The 20,246-nt window shown below is 40.8% G+C and overlaps 1 protein-coding gene across 1 annotated transcript in view; it reads right to left on the reverse strand.

Annotated features, from left to right (window-relative positions):
- The window catches only part of SYT6 (synaptotagmin 6), a 211,651-nt gene that overhangs the window by 18,773 nt on the left and 172,632 nt on the right, over positions 1–20,246 (reverse strand). Inside the window, exons 4-6 of the mRNA XM_054980659.1 lie at positions 7,594–7,714; positions 4,615–4,786; positions 2,080–2,230 (exon numbers count right to left, since the gene is read on the reverse strand). Of these exons, the coding sequence (XP_054836634.1) occupies positions 2,080–2,230; positions 4,615–4,786; positions 7,594–7,714 (444 nt within the window). The remainder of the gene's footprint in view (positions 1–2,079; positions 2,231–4,614; positions 4,787–7,593; positions 7,715–20,246) is intronic.

The raw sequence follows: 20,246 nt of genomic DNA on the forward strand, positions 1-20,246 counted from the left end.
CATACAATGCGGATCTGGACTTTCTGGGTAATAAAGTTAAGATACTGAAGGACGTCCCATTTTTAGTTCGGAAAAGAAGATTTAAGTATAAAAAGTTCGCAGCTCTTCTGAGGGAACGTGGAATAAAGTATAAATGGCTATTTCCGGAAGGTATCTGGTTTAGTTACAAAGATCAAGCTTACAAGATAATATCAGAAGATCAACTAAGGGATTTTGAGGACAAAAATCAAGAATTTCAGCAAGACACCAAGAAAGAAGAAAAGGATTTGATGTCTGAAGGGGGCGGGGGGAGGGAACAAGCACTGCGGTTGCAGTTGCTCAGAGAGAACTGCGTCCGAGGCCCGGGGGGGGGGGAGGAAGACTTAATTTGGATTGTAATCTGTATTTTGCAAGGTCAATCACTCCATCAATATCTTACAAAGTTTTATTTTTTTAATAATGGCAGTATGAAGGGAAAGCATTATTTGTAGGGTAGTGTTGTTATATGTTGCTGTTTTTTTTTTCTTTCCTTCCCCTGCCCCCCTTCTTTCCCTCTGTATTGTTAGTTAATGTAGGTAATAAAAAAATAAAAAATAAAAAAAACCTTTAAATACAGTGCAGCAAACCACACATGCCTTATAAGACATCCTATACTCTTGTGATCGATGTAGTTGCCAGAGCAACAAGAACTATGACTAAACTCTTCCTAGAAGGAAGAAACTCATAAGAATTCAGGAGATCCTCCATAACCACAAGACAGAGGCCCACACTTAGCAGATGTTCTCAACCTTTTGCTCAATTCAAAATGAGCAACATTTTAGGACAAAGTCCATTTATTTGTTTCTAATTCTCCAAAAATAATATCCATTAACTGCTGGGAGAAAGACAGACCTAAATTTTTTTGTTTGTTTGTGTTATTTATAGTTAGGGTTGCCACTTGCCAGTACCCCGCTGGGAGTGGAGAATCCCCTGCTTCCCTCCTCCACCCCCCGCCCCTGCTTACTTGGCTGGTGGTGGGAGGCATGGGCCTCATGGGTGTGCTCCTGGGTGGTGCAGTGTACTCCCGTGAGCATAAAATGGCCCAGATTGGGCCCCAAACAGCCTGGATCAGGCCACTGCTGGGTGGGGGAGTGTTCCCCTACACTACAGTGGCTTGTGCCAGGCTGATTTGGGCCCAATCTCGGCCATTTCAGGCACAATTCAGCCCAATTCAGGCCCAAAGTGCCCCATTCCAGGCTAATTCAGGCCCAATCTAGGCCATTTTGGGCTCAATTCAGCCTAATTCAGGCCACTTCCATGCAGGGGAGTGCTTCCCTGGGCAGCCTGTTCTAGGCTGATTCGGGCCCAGTCCAGGCTGAATTCAGCCCAATTTTGGCTGAATCGGGCCCAAATCGGGCCCCCCATGGAGCGCAGGAGTGGTCATGGAGTGGCCATGGACTGTGTGATGATGTCACTTCCCAGAAGTGATGTCATTGCGCAGGCTTGGGGGTATGCATGTATGAAGGAGACACCCAAAAGATAGGTTCCGGGGGGCCCACCTCCTGCTGGGAGTACAGGCAACCCTATTTATAGATCACTTTTCTCACTAAGACTCAAAGAGGATTACACAGTGTGGATCAGTACAGTCTGTTTCAAAGACATAGTGGCACATTTCTTACAGTGCTCTGTAGGGAGCTGAAACCTCTTATCCCCTATGTTGAACTCATATGTTGTCTGCTAGACCTTTAAAAGAATTAAGGCTCCACATGAAGGTATCTATTTAAGTTAAGCCTGTTCTGTTAACAAGGTTCTACACAAGTCCTCTGCTAAGACTTTCTGACTACAGCAAGTTGCCTGAATAAAAGTCTGAGAGGGGAGTGGTGAAATCCTAACTAGCTTGTACTTAAGGGGACACTGTACAGTTAATCACAGCAGAGATACAGCACCATCATGCACAACTGTACTAGTAAGGTAGTTTTCTTACTTCAAAAACTAAGCTGCAAAATGCTTGCTTGTCTGGTGATAAGCACTTGTTAGATATTATAAGTAAAAGCTTCTCAACATTCTTAGAGTCCAACTGCATGTGTATCTGAGGGAGATTTTATAAATTACTTTACATACCTCCTTGAAGGACTTCTTCACTTCCACCAATGAGTGCCAATGAGCAATGGGTTTGCGTGGATAAGCCAGCATTTCATTCCAGTGGTCCCGACCCAGGCCCTCAGCACTATTTGCCACACGACAAACACCAATAATCTCATTATGGCCAACTCTGAAAGGTAACAACCACATGTTTAAACTCTCTGTTGCTTCTACAGATCTTAAGCAGCAACGTGTTCAGCAAAAAATTAGGGTATATTGGACACCACAGCATCTTTTTAGTTAAAGATTTAGTACTGTGTCCAGTTGTTGCCATTGTAATTTACAAGATGCATTTGTTAAGCATATGCTTTAGACATGTCCAGTTCTTTTGTCTTTTGGGGAGGAAATCATAACTCATGTTAATTTTGTATTAGAATACACATTTATCTTTGAGGATGTTTATATGCTTTTAAGCTAATTGCCTCTCTCATGGAACCTAACCACTGCCAACAGAAATGGACCCTGCATGCCCTTACAGTTGCTAAAACACTTATACTACAGCATTGGAGAGACAAAAGTCCACTTCCTGTAATTCATTGGATTGAGGACCATATTTTAAAAATGTTTAAAATCTCTTTTTCTGTTGTTTCTGAGCCAGGTATGCCTGTGCTCTCTACTCCTCCTTATTCATGTTGTTGAAGGCTCTACATTTTCTTTCTGAGCTGTTATCTTGTCACTTTCAGCTTTGCAATGCTTTCCTTGTTTAAGCCACATTTATAGTCCTCACTTTTCTACAATGAAATGAGCTTCTCATGTACACCTAGGGTTGCCACCATCTTTTCTTGACTGAGATTCTATTAAGGTTGCCAACTCCAGGTAGGGAAATTCCTGGAGATTTGAGGGTGGAGTGTGAAGAGGGTGAGGTTTAGAGAGGGAAGAGATCTCAGCAGGATATAATGCCATAGAGTTCATCTTCCAAAGCAGCCTTTTTCTCCAGGGAAACAGAATAGGGATGTGCAAAACAAAACAAACCAGCAGGAAATAACCAAGAAATTGCTGTTTCATTTCATTATAGCAACTTTCAGAACTGGGAAACCAAATCATAATGACGCTCTCCAACCAGAAAGTTTACGTATTCCAGTTTGTATCTCACAGGAGCAGCAGCAGCAGCAGCGAGGCACTGGGCCTGCACAGCATCATCTTTTTTTCCTTAAAAGGAAAAACCAGATCCCAAGGGGAAACAGCCCTTACTTTATCAATTGTGTTGTAAGGAAGGGGAAATGTACACAATGTGCATGAGTGCATCTGCCCCCACCCATTGCTACCCAGGAAATGGCATTGTCTCCCTGCCAATTGGGTTCCTGCAAGGGAAGATCCCTCCCAGCCTATCGGCTTTGGAAATCTTTGGAAGGGAAAATTTGCAGACTTCAATAATAGGCTGCAATTCTAAAGAGAGTAAGAACTATTAACTAACATGGGACTTACATCTGAGTAGAGCTGTTTAGGATTGCTTCTTCCTCATCCTGTGAACCACTTGCCTACTTCGCCCTTTCAAGAACAATCCTGCCTGCCCACAGCAAAAAGAAAATTTATGGAGAAAACACAGGTCTGTTTAGATTGTAGGGGGAGCTCTCATTCAGACAATCATCTTGCCTGCCTGCCTGCACTTGGGCAATGGAGATTGGTGGCAATTAATGCAAAAACACTCCTTCTTCATGGGAACAAAACTGCAAAGCCCAAGGAAACATGGCACCAACAGAAAACAGCAGGATGCAAAGGTAATATTTTTTTGGCACTATAGAAAAATAAAAAGTGAACATAAATCAGGATTACTTTTAATGCTGCCACCACCCTGCTACCCCTTTGCCAGCCAGTTTCCTGCCATAGTGTGCATCTGCCGACACTCGTCTTCTTCAGGGTCTGATGTGTGTATGTAGTGAAACTGAAGAAAACTCAGTAGATTGATGGTTTAGAGGGAGGAATGTGTTTGTGATTTTGGTGCTGTTAAGAGCAAAAACAGCTGCCCCAAAGAGCCTGGAAGCCCTCATTGCAAGGAACAAGGCTGAAACTCATGATAATGAAAGAACCTAAATGGATTAGATCCTAGTCAGGATTAGGAACACTCCATCTGGAAAAAACCAACACTACATAGTTCCTTCAGAAACCCTTAGAACTGATCTCTGTATTCTGGAGATCAGGGTATAAACTTTTAAGAGTCAAAGCTCCCTTTATCAGATCTGACAAAGAGAGGTATGACACTCAAAAGTTTATACCCTGAAAATCTTGTTGGTTTTTAAGGTGTTACTGGACTCAAATCTTGTAGTTCCACTTCTGGGAGATCTCCAGGGCACACCTGGAGGTTGGCAGCTTTAAATTCTATGCCATTCGCAGATATTCAGTCAGTGAAATCTCTCCATCATCTCCATTTTAGGAAAAAGCTGTGCCAGATGATTGAACTTTGAGCACAAGCCAATCATGTAACCAAAGTGAGTCAAACCAGGGAGAATTGGGCAGGGGGGGGAGGGCGGCATGATCTCCAACTGGGATTTAAACATTGCATGGACTCCCACCTACCGGTCATAATCCATAACAGAGATAAGCAGGCTGACTTGATCCATATTCTCTGGAGGGATGTCAAAGATTATTGCTTCATTGTATGTAGGATTAAGTGTGTTTCTCTTTATGGTGGTTTTCTTCTTCTTCAGCCTCCTCCCATCACAGAGCAAAGACACCTTGACATAAGGATCTGGAGAGCAGGTAAAAGGGGGTGGGGGGGAAGCAGATTTGATAAAAGACCCCTTTTCTAATGTTTATACAAGTAAATATGAGAAGTACGAGGCGGAGGGAAGAATATTTGTCAATAAAACATTTCCTCAAACATTTCAGAATTCTAAACTTATTGTTGTCAGGCATACACAGCGGTTGGCCTCAGGACCTAGGGACGGCATAGTGTTCTTCCTTCCCTCTTTCCTTTCCTTTCCTTTCCTTTCCTTTCCTTTCCTTTCCTTTCCTTTCCTTTCCTTTCCTTTCCTTTCCTTTCCCCACAAAATTCAGTGGTGCAGGTTCACTTCATTGTGACATCTGAATTTTGTTTTTCGGTAACAAGTTGAATTCGCTGTCTGTCAGCCCAGGGACCATCCATACATATGTTACTCATCTGCATTTTTTTCCTTTGGAAGCAAAGTTTTTAATCCTATGCATATATCCCATGCAGATTATTGGTCTCTTTTTAACAGTGTCTTCTAGACCTGTTTCCTGTGACTGAAAGCAACTTCTTTGTTGGCCCACGTGGCCCATTTCCTGTCCCTTAATGCAGATGCAGATGTCCATCGTTGAACATCTCTCTTGTTCTTTTATGCCAGTTTTGTTATGTAAGCTAAACATATGTGAACTATTTCTCAAGCAACCAAGTCACATAAAGAGATCTTAAAAGCATGGGGTTTTTTTGTCAATGAAAAGAGAGAGCAGGAAAAAATAGAACAGCAATACCTCACTTGCTGCCTGGAGTCAGACTTTGGCAAATTGCCTCTAGATTTCCAGCATAGCAGAAATGCTCTGTAGGCTGCTGGAGAAAATCATTATGTATTTTGAAGTTTTAGTAACTATATAGGACATCACTGCATAACTGCTGAGCTGTTTTCTCTTTGAACCTTCAATTCTCAGTGATTCAAATGGTATCATATGCCATCTGAGCTGAAATACTTGTCTGCCCAAACAGTCAACAGTTATTGCTCCTGTAGATTAAAATATTTGTCAGCAAAACACAGACACTGACACATGGAAATCTCTGGGCCATCAAAAATATGTCTAATGAAAAAAATCTGCACAAGGAGAGTTTGCATCTCAGTCACTTCTTGCTTTCCTAGTAAGCCATGGGACACATCTACAAGGAAAAGAAGTAAATCCAGGTGACACATTCACAGTTCAAGGTAACTTGAACTTTACCTGGAATTGAGAGTCTGATTACATGAGGTGCTAAACATGAGTAGGGCTGGAAAGAACCCCAAACCACCTCGCTTTTAATGTATGACTGACCTTATGCTTTTGCAGATGGGGGTAGGGGGCTGTTAATCTTCCTAAGCACTGGAAAATGGTGCCAATGTGGCTGGGACATTTTCAGGGCAGGAAAATGCACACTGTTCCTTCTAGGAGAACAATTGTAATGTGCCTGGACCATTTTATTTCAGAAAAGATTTCAGTAAAGCAGATTTGTGAAAGAGCATACTGAGTACAAGAAAAACATGGCAACTGGACAATTACAGCACAATATTGTGCAGAAGCTCAAAAAAACCCCACTCCAGTTTAGAAGCCAAGACACAGAAAAAAATGTTGTATGGAAGAAGCCTATGAAAAATAAATATAAATTCCTAGAACATCCAATCCAGCAAAACTGGCATATCTTAAAGAAATCACAAATCAATGTAATTTAACATATTCATTGTGAACTTAGATTTACCTTTTTTGTATGGGAGTTGTGAAAATTAAGCTAATCTCCACTGATTAGACTAATTTTTACTGCATAACACCTAGAATGTGTTTGTCTTGATGATATAGCTAGGTCATGTTGATGAAGCTAATGAAATGAAGCAGAAAATATCCAGTAACCTATTTTTGGTCTTCTCATGAGTCATGATATAATGTTTTCCTTTAGAGAAATAATAATAATAACATTCAATTTATATCCCGCCCTTCAGGACAACATAATGCCCACTCAGAGTGGTTTACAAGGTATGTTATTATCATCCCCACAACAATCACCCTGTGAGGTGGGTGGGGCTGAGAGAGCTCCAGAGTGACTAGCCCAAGGTCACCCAGCTGGCTTCAAGCAGAGGAGTGGGGAATCAAACCCGGCTCTCCAGATTAGAGTCCCGCACTCTTAACCACCACAGCAAAATGGCTCTCATAATACACATATGGAAAAATGTTACATCAGAACTGAAATTTCTTTTTCAGAAAAGGTCTATCTGCATAGTATGGCAAGAATTTAAAAAATCCATGATGATTTTCAGTTCCTATTTAGATGTTTTCCAAAAAGGAGAAGGGAAATATAATTTTTGATACTGTCTTACAATGATCTCAGAGTCTCTGACATATCAGGAAGGGAAAGACACAAATCAGAATCTTGGTGGTGAGTTGGATGAAGAAAATGCATGTTCTCATGCCTAAAGGCAACACCTATATATATATATAAATCATGATTTTTAAAATTAATCTACATCCCTCAAAAATAAATTAGATTCTTGGCTTCTATCACAACTCTAGTAAAATTGTTTCAGATGGCTATGCCGGCAACACTTTGAAAACTTTCTCTAACTTTGAACAAAAATGTTTTAAGTGATTGGCTGGTGTACACATGACACTATATTCTGTGTGGGTGTAAGAGAAATATATCAGCTATTCTGTTATACAGACAGTTTTCCTTCAGTGGCATCCACATCATGAATAATGAGTAGGAAAGCTTTCTGACTGCTTAAGGAGAAAGCAAGGCTGCCACAGAAGCAAGTGCTAAGAAACATAATGCAAAAGCCTTATTCCAAGCAAGCCATCACCTACCTGAGTAGCCAGTGATATCCATTGCTTTAAGATTCCTGCATTTAATGACTGTTAAAGTAAGACGACCTGCAGTTGGCAGATAACAAAGGGAAAACATGATCTCTCCCAGGTCCACACTTTCCTTTAATAAAAAAGAGAACATGGGAATTAGAAATGGATAGTACTCTGTCCACCTCTTCTCTCTCACCAAAGACAAGGCAAAAGTGGGCAAATTGTTTTTCTTCCAGCTTCCTCATGTCATTTCCACTTGTTGTTGTTCCATGGTATAACATCCTGTGTGATGTTATACAGTGATGTTATACTGATTGGATGTGTTAATAAGTACTTTTAAGAAATATTTATGAAGTTTTGTCTGTGTACTCTTTGATAAAGATGATATGAAACAAGATCAGCCAGGATCTAGACAACCCGCCAGAGGATTAATTATTATCATAACGGAATTATCACAGTCATTTAGAATGGTGTGCAACTTCTGACTACACAAAAATTGGATTATACAGAAATTCATCCTTGCTCACGAATTGGACACTTTGTGCTTAGGACCTTATGTATTTGCCCCAAGGACTTATCCTCATATGGTGCTGACTATATATTTGCACTTTATATATTATGTGCAATAATTCTTACTATAGCACTTTGGGCACTAGCACTTTATTTACTATCAACTGAGGTACCTGTATTGTAGCACTTGTGTAAATGGTTTTCCAATTGTGAGTAGGTTTATTATTAGAAATTCTCTATTTACTGTGTGACTTATATAGATAAATTGTTAAATAAAATAGAATTGTAATTGTATGTATTGAGTCTATTAGTAAGATTACGTGGGTGGCTTTTGTTTTTGAGTGATTCCCCAAGTATGAAGGCACATGAGGAAGCAACTTTGATTATGATGGGAAAAGGCATGAGATCAGTGTTTGGGGGGGGGGGGGACTGAACAAACATACCAAATCACACCATCTTGCCAGTTATTTGTGTTCCTTTTAGAAGGAGCCAGTACATAATTAAAAGGTGCACCACATCTATATTTTTCAACCAGTGGTGGACAATTCCAGTTCTAAAATAATCTCCTTTATCTTTAGTATGTTTGCATATCTATTAACCTGTCAAACCTTCTGCAGGTAGGAATCCACTGCAACAATGTCTTTTGCAGGTGTTCTGGCCTCTTCAACCTCTTCATTGTACCACTATATCATCAGACAATGGAATATTGGGAAATGTCTGGCCTATCTGAAATGAAGCTTAAATTAAGTGGGATGAACTAAATGTGGGTTCTTCATAATGGCAACATACACCACTCTCGGATCAGGCCAGTACTCTGTCTTTTCTTTCTGCAGATTACTAGCAAGAACAGAAGTAATGAGCAATGTAAAAACTTCTCAGAAGTTAGAGAGGCAATGCATCCAAACTGGATTTTGCAATGAATTCCTACAAACTTAACTTGTTCTGCATCTTCATGTAAAAGGGCTGTTTCATTGAAAAATGAAACAATTGTTTGAGGTGACTGCTACACCACAATGTGTTTCAGAATTAAGAGAAGAACAGGTCATCCCTTTTGAATATGGAAAAGGAGATCTGACTGAGATTATTTGCCAAAAGATCCAGTGTGATGTACAGTGTGTTGGACTAAGATCTGGGAGACCCAGGTTAAAATCCCCGCTGTGCCACTGAAGTTTACTGGGTAACCTTTGGCTTGCAAACACTCCAGCCAAATCTACTTCATAGGATTGTCGTGAGAATAAAATGGAGGGCACTGGGTCCCCATTGGGGAGAAATGCAGGGTATCATGATAAAATAAATATTTTCACCAACTCTTTCCTAATAACAAGGATTTTTTAAATATAGAAACCATTTTGTCTTCATTACTTGTTATGTAATGGGATTAGCCATCAGTTGCCTCAACCCTTATGTTCACCTTCAAAGCTTAAGTTGTATCAAAATAACTAACTGGTGATTAATCATACTGAAATTATTGCAGTGAAACTTTTAAAAGGGGTCTTCTAGATACCTGTAGGTGGCACCATAACTTTGTCAGATATGCTGAACCTTTTTCACAAACTGGCTGAGTCAATCATGGGGAGGTGATTTGTCACCTGGTGAGATGCTGAGGCAAAAAGCAGATTGACTTTTCTGCTGTTGTTCCTTATGAATCCTTCACACACTGGCTTGCTCAGAAACTTCAAACGCATATTACAGTTCCTTTCACTCCACCCTGCTTAACAGACCTTCAAGACCAATTATATACACATTTAAAACCCCATGGTGGAGAGGAATAGAGCAGGATATTGATAGGAATATATAAATTTGTGTGGCAGCTTTACTTTCAAACATTCCTCATAATTTAATTCCACTCACAACTATTTAAATGGTAAGCATTATCCCACCTTTTATGAGGCTGAAGGTGCTTCACATTTGATACCTGGTTTTAAAAGATCTACTGTAAAAACGTACAGCCTGTATGCTTTATTTCTTTTCATATAAACCACATTCACATGTGGCACGTAAGGAGCTCAAAGGAGTATTTAAGCTTCATGCACACAAGCACCCTAAGTAATAACAACCAATTTATATACTACCCTTCAGGACAACTTAATGCCCACTCAGAGCAGTTTACAAAGTGTGTTATTATTATCCTCATGACAATCACCCTGTGAGGTGGGTGGGGCTGAGAGAGCTCCTAGAAGTTGTGACTGACCCAAGGTCACCCAGCTGGCTTCAAGCGGAGGAGTGGTGACTCAAACCCAGTTCTCCAGATTAGAGTCCTGCCGCTCATAACCGCTAAACCAAACTGGCTCTATTGACTTGACTGCAGTGTTTGATTTTCAAAAAGAGCAGTGCTGGTTATCACACCTGCTTGAACCTTCCTCTTCTGCCCTTCAAAGTCTTCCACCTCATCCCAAGTATGCTGGGGATAGCTGTGAAAATTCATTTATGCTTATACAATATATCATTCAGTTATAATTTCACAGTTTTCCAAGAGCGGAATCTTGGCACCGAAAACATGCTTAATTCTGGTTGAAATGAAGTCTGCTTGACAAAGCTACTTGAAGGAGCAGAAAAAACGTCTCCCAATGCCACAGCCCAGCAGTAACCATTAGCCCACAATAACTCTCAGTGCTGACAAGGGCCGAATCCACATTACCTCCACGCATCCCGGTGTTGCACTAAATGTCCGCGAAACACCCGGAAGTATAGCGTCTTTCAAGCGCAATTTCTGAATCGCGCTTGAAAGACGCTATACTTCCGGGTGTTTCGCGGACATTTACTGCAACACCGGGACGCGTGGAGGTAATGTGGATTTGGCCAAAGGCTTCATTTACCTAGCATCTCCAAGACAGATAGATGGGCAGATAGACAAACGGATACATCAACAGACAGCATCAATATTGACTTAAACTGCAGTTGCATCCTAAGGAGCAGAAGCTGACCACACTATGCAAATAAAGAAAGAGTCAAACTCCTTCCAAACAGCTTAGATGTCCATTAAAGGCACGTGAAAATGGGAGGCGTAAAAACACTAGACTGCATTTCAGTGGCAGAATAACCCACTGACATGAGCCCTGATCTTCCAGTGTGCAATGCTAAATATTGTTTACTGCTTTATAAGTCCTGTAAATATTGTCATATCTATTTGCCATTATCGCTGAAGCCATGGAAGACAGCTACAAACAAAAAATTGTGCATCAATTGCAGCTAATATTAGGGATGCCTTTTGGTTTTGCTAGGCTTGGTGCAAAGGAAGGAGAGACTCCTAAATGAACAATCCTAGTTGTTGAAAGTAGAGATGGGCACGATCCAAAATTTTTTAATGATCCAGTAGATTGTGGATCGCCGCTGATGACGATCCTGAAATAACGATCTGCGACAATCATCTCCCGTCCTCGAGCCGTGGATCGTGGATCATGATCATGGAGGCCAAAGCAGGGCACGCTGGTATTATGTGGGAAGGTGGGTGGTGCCTGTGGCCGCCAGGCCTGGCAGGCACGGGGAGGTGGTGATGAGCCGCCTCCCCTCAGGGGGCGGGGGGTCTGGCCGCTCGCTGGCGGCACCCCCCATGTGACCGCCCGCCAGGCCAAACTGGAGCGCGCTGGTATTCCCAGCGATATATGAATGGTGGGTGTTGGCACCGGGCCTGGCAGGCACGGGGAGGCGGCGACGAGCCGCCTCTCCTCAGGTCCCATTCAACAACACAGGAGGTTGTGTTTGGCCATCAGAGCTGCCTATCAGGGTTTGCAGGGATGAGATTGGAGTGCCCATGGCTACAGAACAGCCCCTTCCCCCTCCCTCCCCTGGGTGTCTTCTCTGCTTTGCTGCTCCGTGGTTGGAAGGAAGCCCTGCTGATCAAGGAAAGCTGGGCTTCCATTTGGGTTTCCAGGGCAACAGAAGGAGGGCAAAACAGAGCTCAGGCTTTCCCCTGGCTCCATTGCCTGGGGAATAGATTCCTGGTGCCTGAGTGTCTGGATCCCCGATCCTAGCCCAAACGCAATGATCCAGGCCTCTCCTGATCATTGGATCGTTGGCCGTGGACGATCACGATCCGCTGGGTCATGAATCACAACCGCACGATCGCCATTATCATGGGTTTTTTTCGATTGTAATGCGGATTGTGCCCATCTCTAGTTGAAAGCCCTCTGCCCATGCATTGGAGGGAGGGCAGAAGCAGAGGAAGTGGCTGCCTCAGCTCCCACCTCACCAGTTAGATAGGGTTGGAAGCAAAATGGTTCTGAGGTGCATCCAGGCGATTTGGAAACTTGTGAGCTACACTGCTTAGATTTTGAGCTACATCTGCATTTTAAATGCATCTTCCCCCATCATCTCCTCTGCATTAACAATGTCCCATCTTATTTAAAGTAGGCAAGGCAGCAAGGAGATTTAAGGCTCACTGTATGCCTGTTTCAGGCAGTAAAAGGGCTACATGCATAAACAAATGGTGGTGATGGAAGACTACTCCTTGCTTGTAAGTTAGTACAGCACTGAAAAGGAGAGGCAGGAGGAGAATGGGACTGGAAAAAATTGTGCTCAGCATTCACAGACAGTATTTCAAGCATTTGAGGCATTACACACACTCTTCTCAATAATCCTTACAACAGCCCTGCAAGGTCAGCCAGTAACATTATCACCACATAGCAGGAGTTGAGGCTCAGGCTGCAGGCAGATATCATGATAACCCAAGGTTTCAACAACATCCACCTGAACATACAATTCACAATGGAGAAAGAAAGTGAGGGAAAACTCTCATTCCTGGATACCTTGGTCATCTGCAAAGCAAACTTTCAGTTAGGTCACAAGGTCTACAGGAAACCAACTCACACTGATCGGTACTTACACAAAAACTCCAATCACCACCCCCGACAGAAAAGAGGCATAATGAAAACATTAGTGGATCGTGCAAGACGGATATGTGAGCCGCGCTTTCTCAATGAGGAAATTAATCATCTAAACCACGCACTTCAGACAAATGGCTACTCCAGAAATGAAATCCGAAGAGCAATCAAACCCAGGATGAATCAAACAACCAAGGAAAAACAGTCACCTACAGGAAAAGTGTTTTTGCCATATATCAAAGGAATTACTGATCAGATGGGAAAGCTTATGGAAAAGCATAACCTTCAAGCAGTATTCAGACCCACCCGAAAAATACAACAGATGCTACGATCAGCAAAAGACAGCAGAGACCCCCTCACCTCTGCAGGAGTATACCGTATACCCTGCAGCTGTGGACAAGTTTACATCGGGACCACAAAGCGTAGCATCCAGACAAGAATAAAAGAACATGAAAGACACTGCAGACTTGGACAGCCTGAAAAATCAGCAGTGGCTGAACATAGCCTAACTCAAACAGGGCACAGTATCTTATTCCAGGACACCAAAATACTGGACAACACTTCCAACTACTTTGTCAGACTGCACAGGGAAGCCATTGAAATTCACAAGCATAAGCAAAACTTCAACAGGAAAGAAGAAACCTTAAGAATGAACAGAGCATGGGCTCCAGTTCTGAAAAACACCAGGCCAACAAAACACTCCACACCCGACAATAGCCCTGCAGAGAAGATTAGCACATCAAGCACCAATCCATATGCAAAAGAACCTCCTCAGGTTACAGCGAAGCCTCCCGCCATTAGCATTCCACACCCTGGGAAACTCTTACAGAATGACTCAGCTCAACCCCACCCCTCCTGAGTAGATACAAATGACCTACATCTTTTCCACACTGTGACACTGAGAGATCTCTGTCTTTTGGTGCTACACCTCTGAAGATGCCAGCCACAGCTGCTGGCGAAACGTCAGGAACTACAATGCCAAGACCACGGCAATACAGCCCGGAAAACCCCCAACAACCAACCCAAGGTTTGTTTAAACATTGCTCCATGTAACAAATGCTAGTTATCAGGCATAAGCAAAAAATCCTGGCTTGTGCCCATTTCCCTGCTACTTGCTTCCTCTCTATTTCCTAGCAGAGAGGACATTATCTTCCTAGTGCCACTTCTGCGTCCAGCTGGCTGCAAGAGGCCGATCTCCTCAGCAAATAGAGATCTCTGCATTCAGATATCACATCATACTACAGTTGGTACAAACTGTGTTTTAAAAACCAGCTTCAGGATCTACACTGAAATAGCAGGTTGGTGACAAACCCCATTTTTGCGGACCATATGCATACAGACATCACAACTAACTGGGGGTTAATCAAAAACACATTCTATGGTGTATCAGAAAGACTGAATGCAGTGTAAGAGTATAACTGTGGCTTAGATCATGCAGTGATCTTGTGGCTGAGGTGAAATTAGAAAAAAAATGAATCCGAGGCTTCCTGGCTCATAATCTTACACATTGATTATGCTATACTAGCTAAGGTTGGGGTGGAATGCTCAGCAAAAGACACCTGACTCTTAAGGCTACCTATGCTGGCCACTAATATATTTTTCTTTTTTTTAAAAAAAAAAATTTATTGGGTTAGAACATTAATATTTTTACATTACATTGCATTCAATTATCCCCTAATTTTTCGTTTCTAACCCCCTCCCTTTCCCCCCCTTTTGTTGACTTCCAACAGCTTTCCCACCCTCTGTCCCTTTTCCCTTACTTCTATTAACTTCCTCTGTCTAAAACAAATATATATTCTCCATTATATTAAGCAGTACATCTTTAACTCTTTTACTTATTATACATCCAAACTATACTTCTTTAGATAAACAATTTATCCCATTTTCCAGTTTTGAATATTTCTATATATCATAAACCATAAAAATTTCCCACATTTAAATCAAACAATTTGATTTGTTCTCTATATATTAATCATTTCTTCTTTTTATAGTATTTCTATATAACTCATCACATAGTCAGTCGTTTTAACTCTTCTATACATTCAGTTTGGTGCATATAAGTCTTATCAAGTAAAAAAAATATTGTTAATTACTCAATCCTCATGTTTAAACCGTTAATTATTCTCTATCAATATTCTATCAATTAACCTTTACATATCTATATATATCTCAATCAATTAATTAATCTAACTGCTTATAAATTCACATTTCTCTTCCTCCCCCGGTAAAGTCACCCCTCTCTTTTATACTTTTATTGTACTTCAGTAGTTCTCAAACTGCCACAGTTTTCCTCCCACCTCCCACTTCTTCTCCAGATATTGTTTCAGCTTCTCCCAGTCTGTGTTAAACTGCCCTGAGTCCAGATCTCTCAGTTTTCTTGTCATCTTATCCATTTCAGCCATGTACAGCAATTTGTAGATCCAATCTTCAATAGTTGGCACTTCTTGTACTTTCCATTTCTGCGCATACAAAAGTCTAGCTGCTGCAGTCATATAAAATATCAACGTCCTATGATGGGCTGGAATTCCCTCCATTCCCAAGTTTAGCAGCAGGAGTTCTGGGTTCTTATTTATTTGAAACTGTAAAATTTCACTCATTTCTCTTATTATTTCCCCCCAGAACTGCCTAGCTACCTCACACGACCACCAAATATGGTAGAGGGAGCCCTCATGCTTCCTACATTTCCAGCATTTATTAGAAGTGTTCAAGTTCCCTAGCGCAATCTTCTTTGGTGTCATGTACCAACGATAAATCATTTTGAAAATGTTCTCTTTAATATTAATACATGTCGTTGTCTTCATTGTAGTTTTCCACAAGTATTCCCATGCCTCCATTGTTATTTCTTTATTAAAGTTTATAGCCCATTTCACCATTTGTGTTTTGACTATCTCATCCTCGGTATACCATTTCAACAGTACTTGGTATACCTTGGATATTCTTTTCTTGTCTTCTTTAAGAAGGGTCTGCTCTAGTTCCGAGTTCTCTGTTCGTATACCCCCTTTTGCAGAGTCCGAGTTGTATAAGTCTCTAATCTGTCTGTACTGGAACCAATCATAGTTAGGTGATAGTTCCTCTTGCGTCTTTATTCTAAGTTTAGATACTTCAGTTTTAGTTATTTCTTTGTACGTTAAACATTGTTGTTCATTATCAACAGCTCTCGGATCTATCACTTCGTATGGAACCACCCACAAGGGGGTTCCTTCTTGTAGGTAAATTCTGTACTTCTTCCAGATTGTATATAAACTTCTCCTTACAAAATGATGCAGGAACATCGAGTTGACCTTTACTTTGTCATGCCATAGGTATGCGTGCCATCCAAAAAATTTTTTATATCCCTCTAGGGCTAATAGTTTCTTATTCTTTAATGTCATCCACTCTTTTAACCAAACTAGGCAGATTGCATCATGGTAAAGTCTCAGGTTGGGCAGTTGCATTCTGCCTCTTTCCTTTGCATCTTGTAGAACTTTTACTTTCACTCGAGGCTTCTTGCCTGCCGAAACAAAATCTGATATTTTCCTCTGCCATTTTTCAAATTGTTTGGAGTCTCTGATGATTGGTATTGTCTGTAGCAGAAACATTACTCTTGGTAACACATTCATCTTAACTGCTGCAATCCTGCCCAACCATTACAAATTCAGTCTATTCCATTTGATCAAGTCTCTCTCTATCTGAGTCCATAATTTTTCATAATTATTCTTGAACAAATCTATATTTTTTGCAGTCAGCTCAACTCCCAAATATTTCACCTTACTAGTTACTTCACAGTCCGTTGTTTCCATTAACAATTGTTGTTTCTGCTTAGTCATGTTTTTGCATAATATCTTTGACTTCTTTTTGTTAATGAAGAAACCTGCCAAGTCACCAAACTCCTTGATCTTATCTATCACTTTTGGCATGTTCTCCAATGGATCTTCTACAATTAACATTATGTCATCTGCAAATGCTCTAACCTTGTATGAATAGTCCTTTATTTTTATTCCTCGTATTTCCTCATCTTGTCGTATTTGTATCATCAGAATCTCCAATACTAAAATGAACAACAATGGAGATAACGGGCAACCTTGTCTTGTTCCTTTACTAATCGTCAATTTCTTGGTCAGTTCATCATTCACTACAATTGCTGCAGTCTGGTCTCTATAAATTTCTTTAATTGCTCTGATGAATCTTTCTCCCAATTGTAGCTTTTCCATAGTGGCAAACAAAAAATCCCAGTTTAAATTGTCAAACGCTTTTTCAGCGTCTACAAAGAAGAAACCAACCTCTTTATCACAACGCTTGTCATAGTATTCAATAGCATTAATCACTGTCCTTAAATTGTCTCTTATTTGTCTGTCCGGCAAAAAGCCTGCTTGTTCTTCCTCTATGACTTCTGAGAGCCACCCCTTCAGTCTCTCCGCCAATATCTTCGCAAAAATTTTATAATCATTGTTAAGTAATGATATAGGTCTGTAATTTTTCACGTTAGTCAGATCTTGGCCCTCTTTTGGGATCAATGATATATTCGCTTCACTCCAAGTGTCTGGAATTCTTTGATCCCTGAAAACTCCGTTCATCACCTCTTTTAGGAATGGTGCCAGTTCGTTGGCCATTGTCTTATAAAATTTAGCCGTAAGTCCATTTGGCCCTGGCGCCTTTCCTAGATTTGCGGATTGTATTGCCTTACTTATTTCCTCATCAGTTACTTCACGGTTCAACTTATTTCACCAAGCTTCAGAGATCTCTGGAAGTTTGGTTTTCTCCAAATATGATGCTATTGATTCTTTGGTTACTTCTTTTTTATTATACAGCTTAGCATAGAATTTATAAAAGGCTCTACTAATGGTAGTCTGCTCCAGGTACGTTTTATTTTCTTCACAGATTTTATTTATTATTTTCTTTTCCCTTTTCTTCTTCAATTGCCATGCCAAATATTTCCCAGGTTTATTAGCACCCTCAAAAGCTTTTTGATTCAGTCTTTTAAGGTTCCACTCCAATTCTTTATTACTCATTGCTGTTAACTGTTCTTGAAGAATTTTGATTTCCTGATGTATTTTCTTTTTCCCTGGTCTCTTTTTTAACTGTGCTTCTTTGGCCTTTATTTTCTCCTCAATCTCTTGTCTTTTCTCCTCTTTCTTTTTCCTTGCTCTGCCATTTAAGTCCATTAGTATGCCCCTTACAACCGCCTTGTACGCGTCCCAAACTTTACTGGTTGGTACTTCTTTATTCACGTTGTATTGTATAAAAAACTTTGTCTCTCTTCTCAATATTTCCATATTCTCACTTTCCTGTAACAAGTCCTCATTTATTCTCCAGGCTTTCCTTTTTCTCCTTTTTCCAAATTTCCACATAATTGGATTGTGATCTGAGCCTACCATCGGCATTATTTCTACCTCCTTAGTCCATAACGCTAAGTCCTTTGAGGCCCAGATCATATCAATTCTTGATAATGTAAGATGCCTTGCAGAATAAAAAGTAAACTGTTTGGTTTTAGGATATTCTCTCCTCCATACGTCTTCGAGAGTCTCTTGTTGAATCAACTCAAAAAAAAGCTTTGGCAATAGTCCTCTTTTCTTTTGTGCTGTTGTAATCTTTTTGTCTAGTTCCAAATCTGTCACTCCATTGAAATCTCCAGCAAGAATTATCTGGCCGTATACAAGATCATCTAAATGCTTCCTTAAATCCTCAAAGAAGCTTTCCTTTGCACCGTTAGGTGCATAAAGTCCGACTACCAACACTCTCTTTGAATTCCAATTACATTCCACTGCTACAAATCTAGCTTCAACATCTCTCATAACAAATTTTGGCTGCAGCTCCTCTTTTATGTACAACACCACTCCTCTTTTTTTCTTGTTAGAGGCCGCTACAGATTCTTTGCCCAATTTTCCAGATTTTAAATATTTTACATCCTGTTTTCTAATATGGGTCTCCTGCAAACAAACAATATCAGATTTTTGTTTTAGTAGCCAATGAAAAATATTTTTCCTCTTATTCGGTGAGTTTAGTCCATTTACATTCCAAGATAATACTTTACACTCCATATTCATGGTTTTGTTGGTAAGTCTTTTTCATTGTCCTTGATAAATCTCTCCATCTCCCGCTCAGATCTGATGCGTTTTTTTGCCCCTCCAAACTCAAAGGACACTCCTTCCGGTAACTCCCATCTGTATCTGATATTCATGTCCTTCAAAGTCTGAATTAGCACTCTATATTTTTTCCTGTCCAGTAACACTGATCTGGGCAGTTCCTTCATTATGATAATCGTCTTGCCATCAATCTCCAATGGATCTTGAAATTGTTTTGTCACAATCCTCTCTTTCATGTTTCTAGTTGTAAACTGCACAATCACATCCCTTGGTAGTTTCCTCTGGGTTGCAATTCTCGAGTTCACACGGTACGCCACATCTAGGATAGCCACAATTTCCTCCTCCTCCTTCCCCAGGTAATCAGCCAACACCTCAGTCATCTGTTCTTGCGCTGACTTCCCTTCCACTTCTGGCAGACCACGAAAACGAAGCTGCTTCTCCATGTGTTTAGTTTCTGCAACTGACATCCTCCCCTTCACCAGTCGCATCTCTGTTTGTTGCGTGTCTATTAAATTCTCCATCGCGTCTTCTACTGTTTTAACTCTCTGCTGCGTTCCTTGTAATTCACTACTAATCGTTTCCACGCCTTTTTTCACTTCTGACAGCTCCGACTTTACTGTCTGTGTAACTTCTTTGACCTCTTTAATAAGCTCCAATTTCGTGTCCTTAAGTTCTTTCATCATGTCTATAAGTTTTTTGTCCAAATTTTCTATTGCCGATTGCCACTCTTTTTTCAACATTGTGGGGCTTGCTTTAGCTCGCTCCCACGAATCTGCTCTCTTCCTTAGCTCCGTGGCGTATATTTAAACGTTTTCCTTTTTTTCAAATGTCCCAATCTTTGCCAAAATTAATTTTTTTGTATCCAAAATGTTGGGCGTCTTTTCTCTATGGTTTCTCTATGTTATTGTAATCCAAGATGGCCTACTTCCTCTTCTGCTGAAGCCGCGACCCTTCCCCTTTCAAAAATGGCGATTCCCTACTTCCTGTCCGTCGGCAAGGGCCGCTTCCCTCCAGCCACTCTATTGTTGTTACGCACTTCCTGTCTCCCGTCTTCCCACAGCAGGTCTCGCGATGGTGTCTTTTTCCCACAGCTCCAAAACCACAGGTATTCAAAACAATAGTCCGATTTTTGCAATAACTTCTTTAAATTTAGTCTCTTTTAAAATACAACTCCTGCCGAGTCTTCACCTCCTTTTCACTAGTCTGTTGCAGTTTAAAAATCTACTTTCTTTCCTCTCTGTTTTTATCAATCTGTCCCGTTTCAAGAGAT

This window comes from Eublepharis macularius, chromosome 5, assembly GCF_028583425.1.
Source record: "Eublepharis macularius isolate TG4126 chromosome 5, MPM_Emac_v1.0, whole genome shotgun sequence".
Lineage (NCBI taxonomy): Eukaryota > Metazoa > Chordata > Lepidosauria > Squamata > Eublepharidae > Eublepharis > Eublepharis macularius.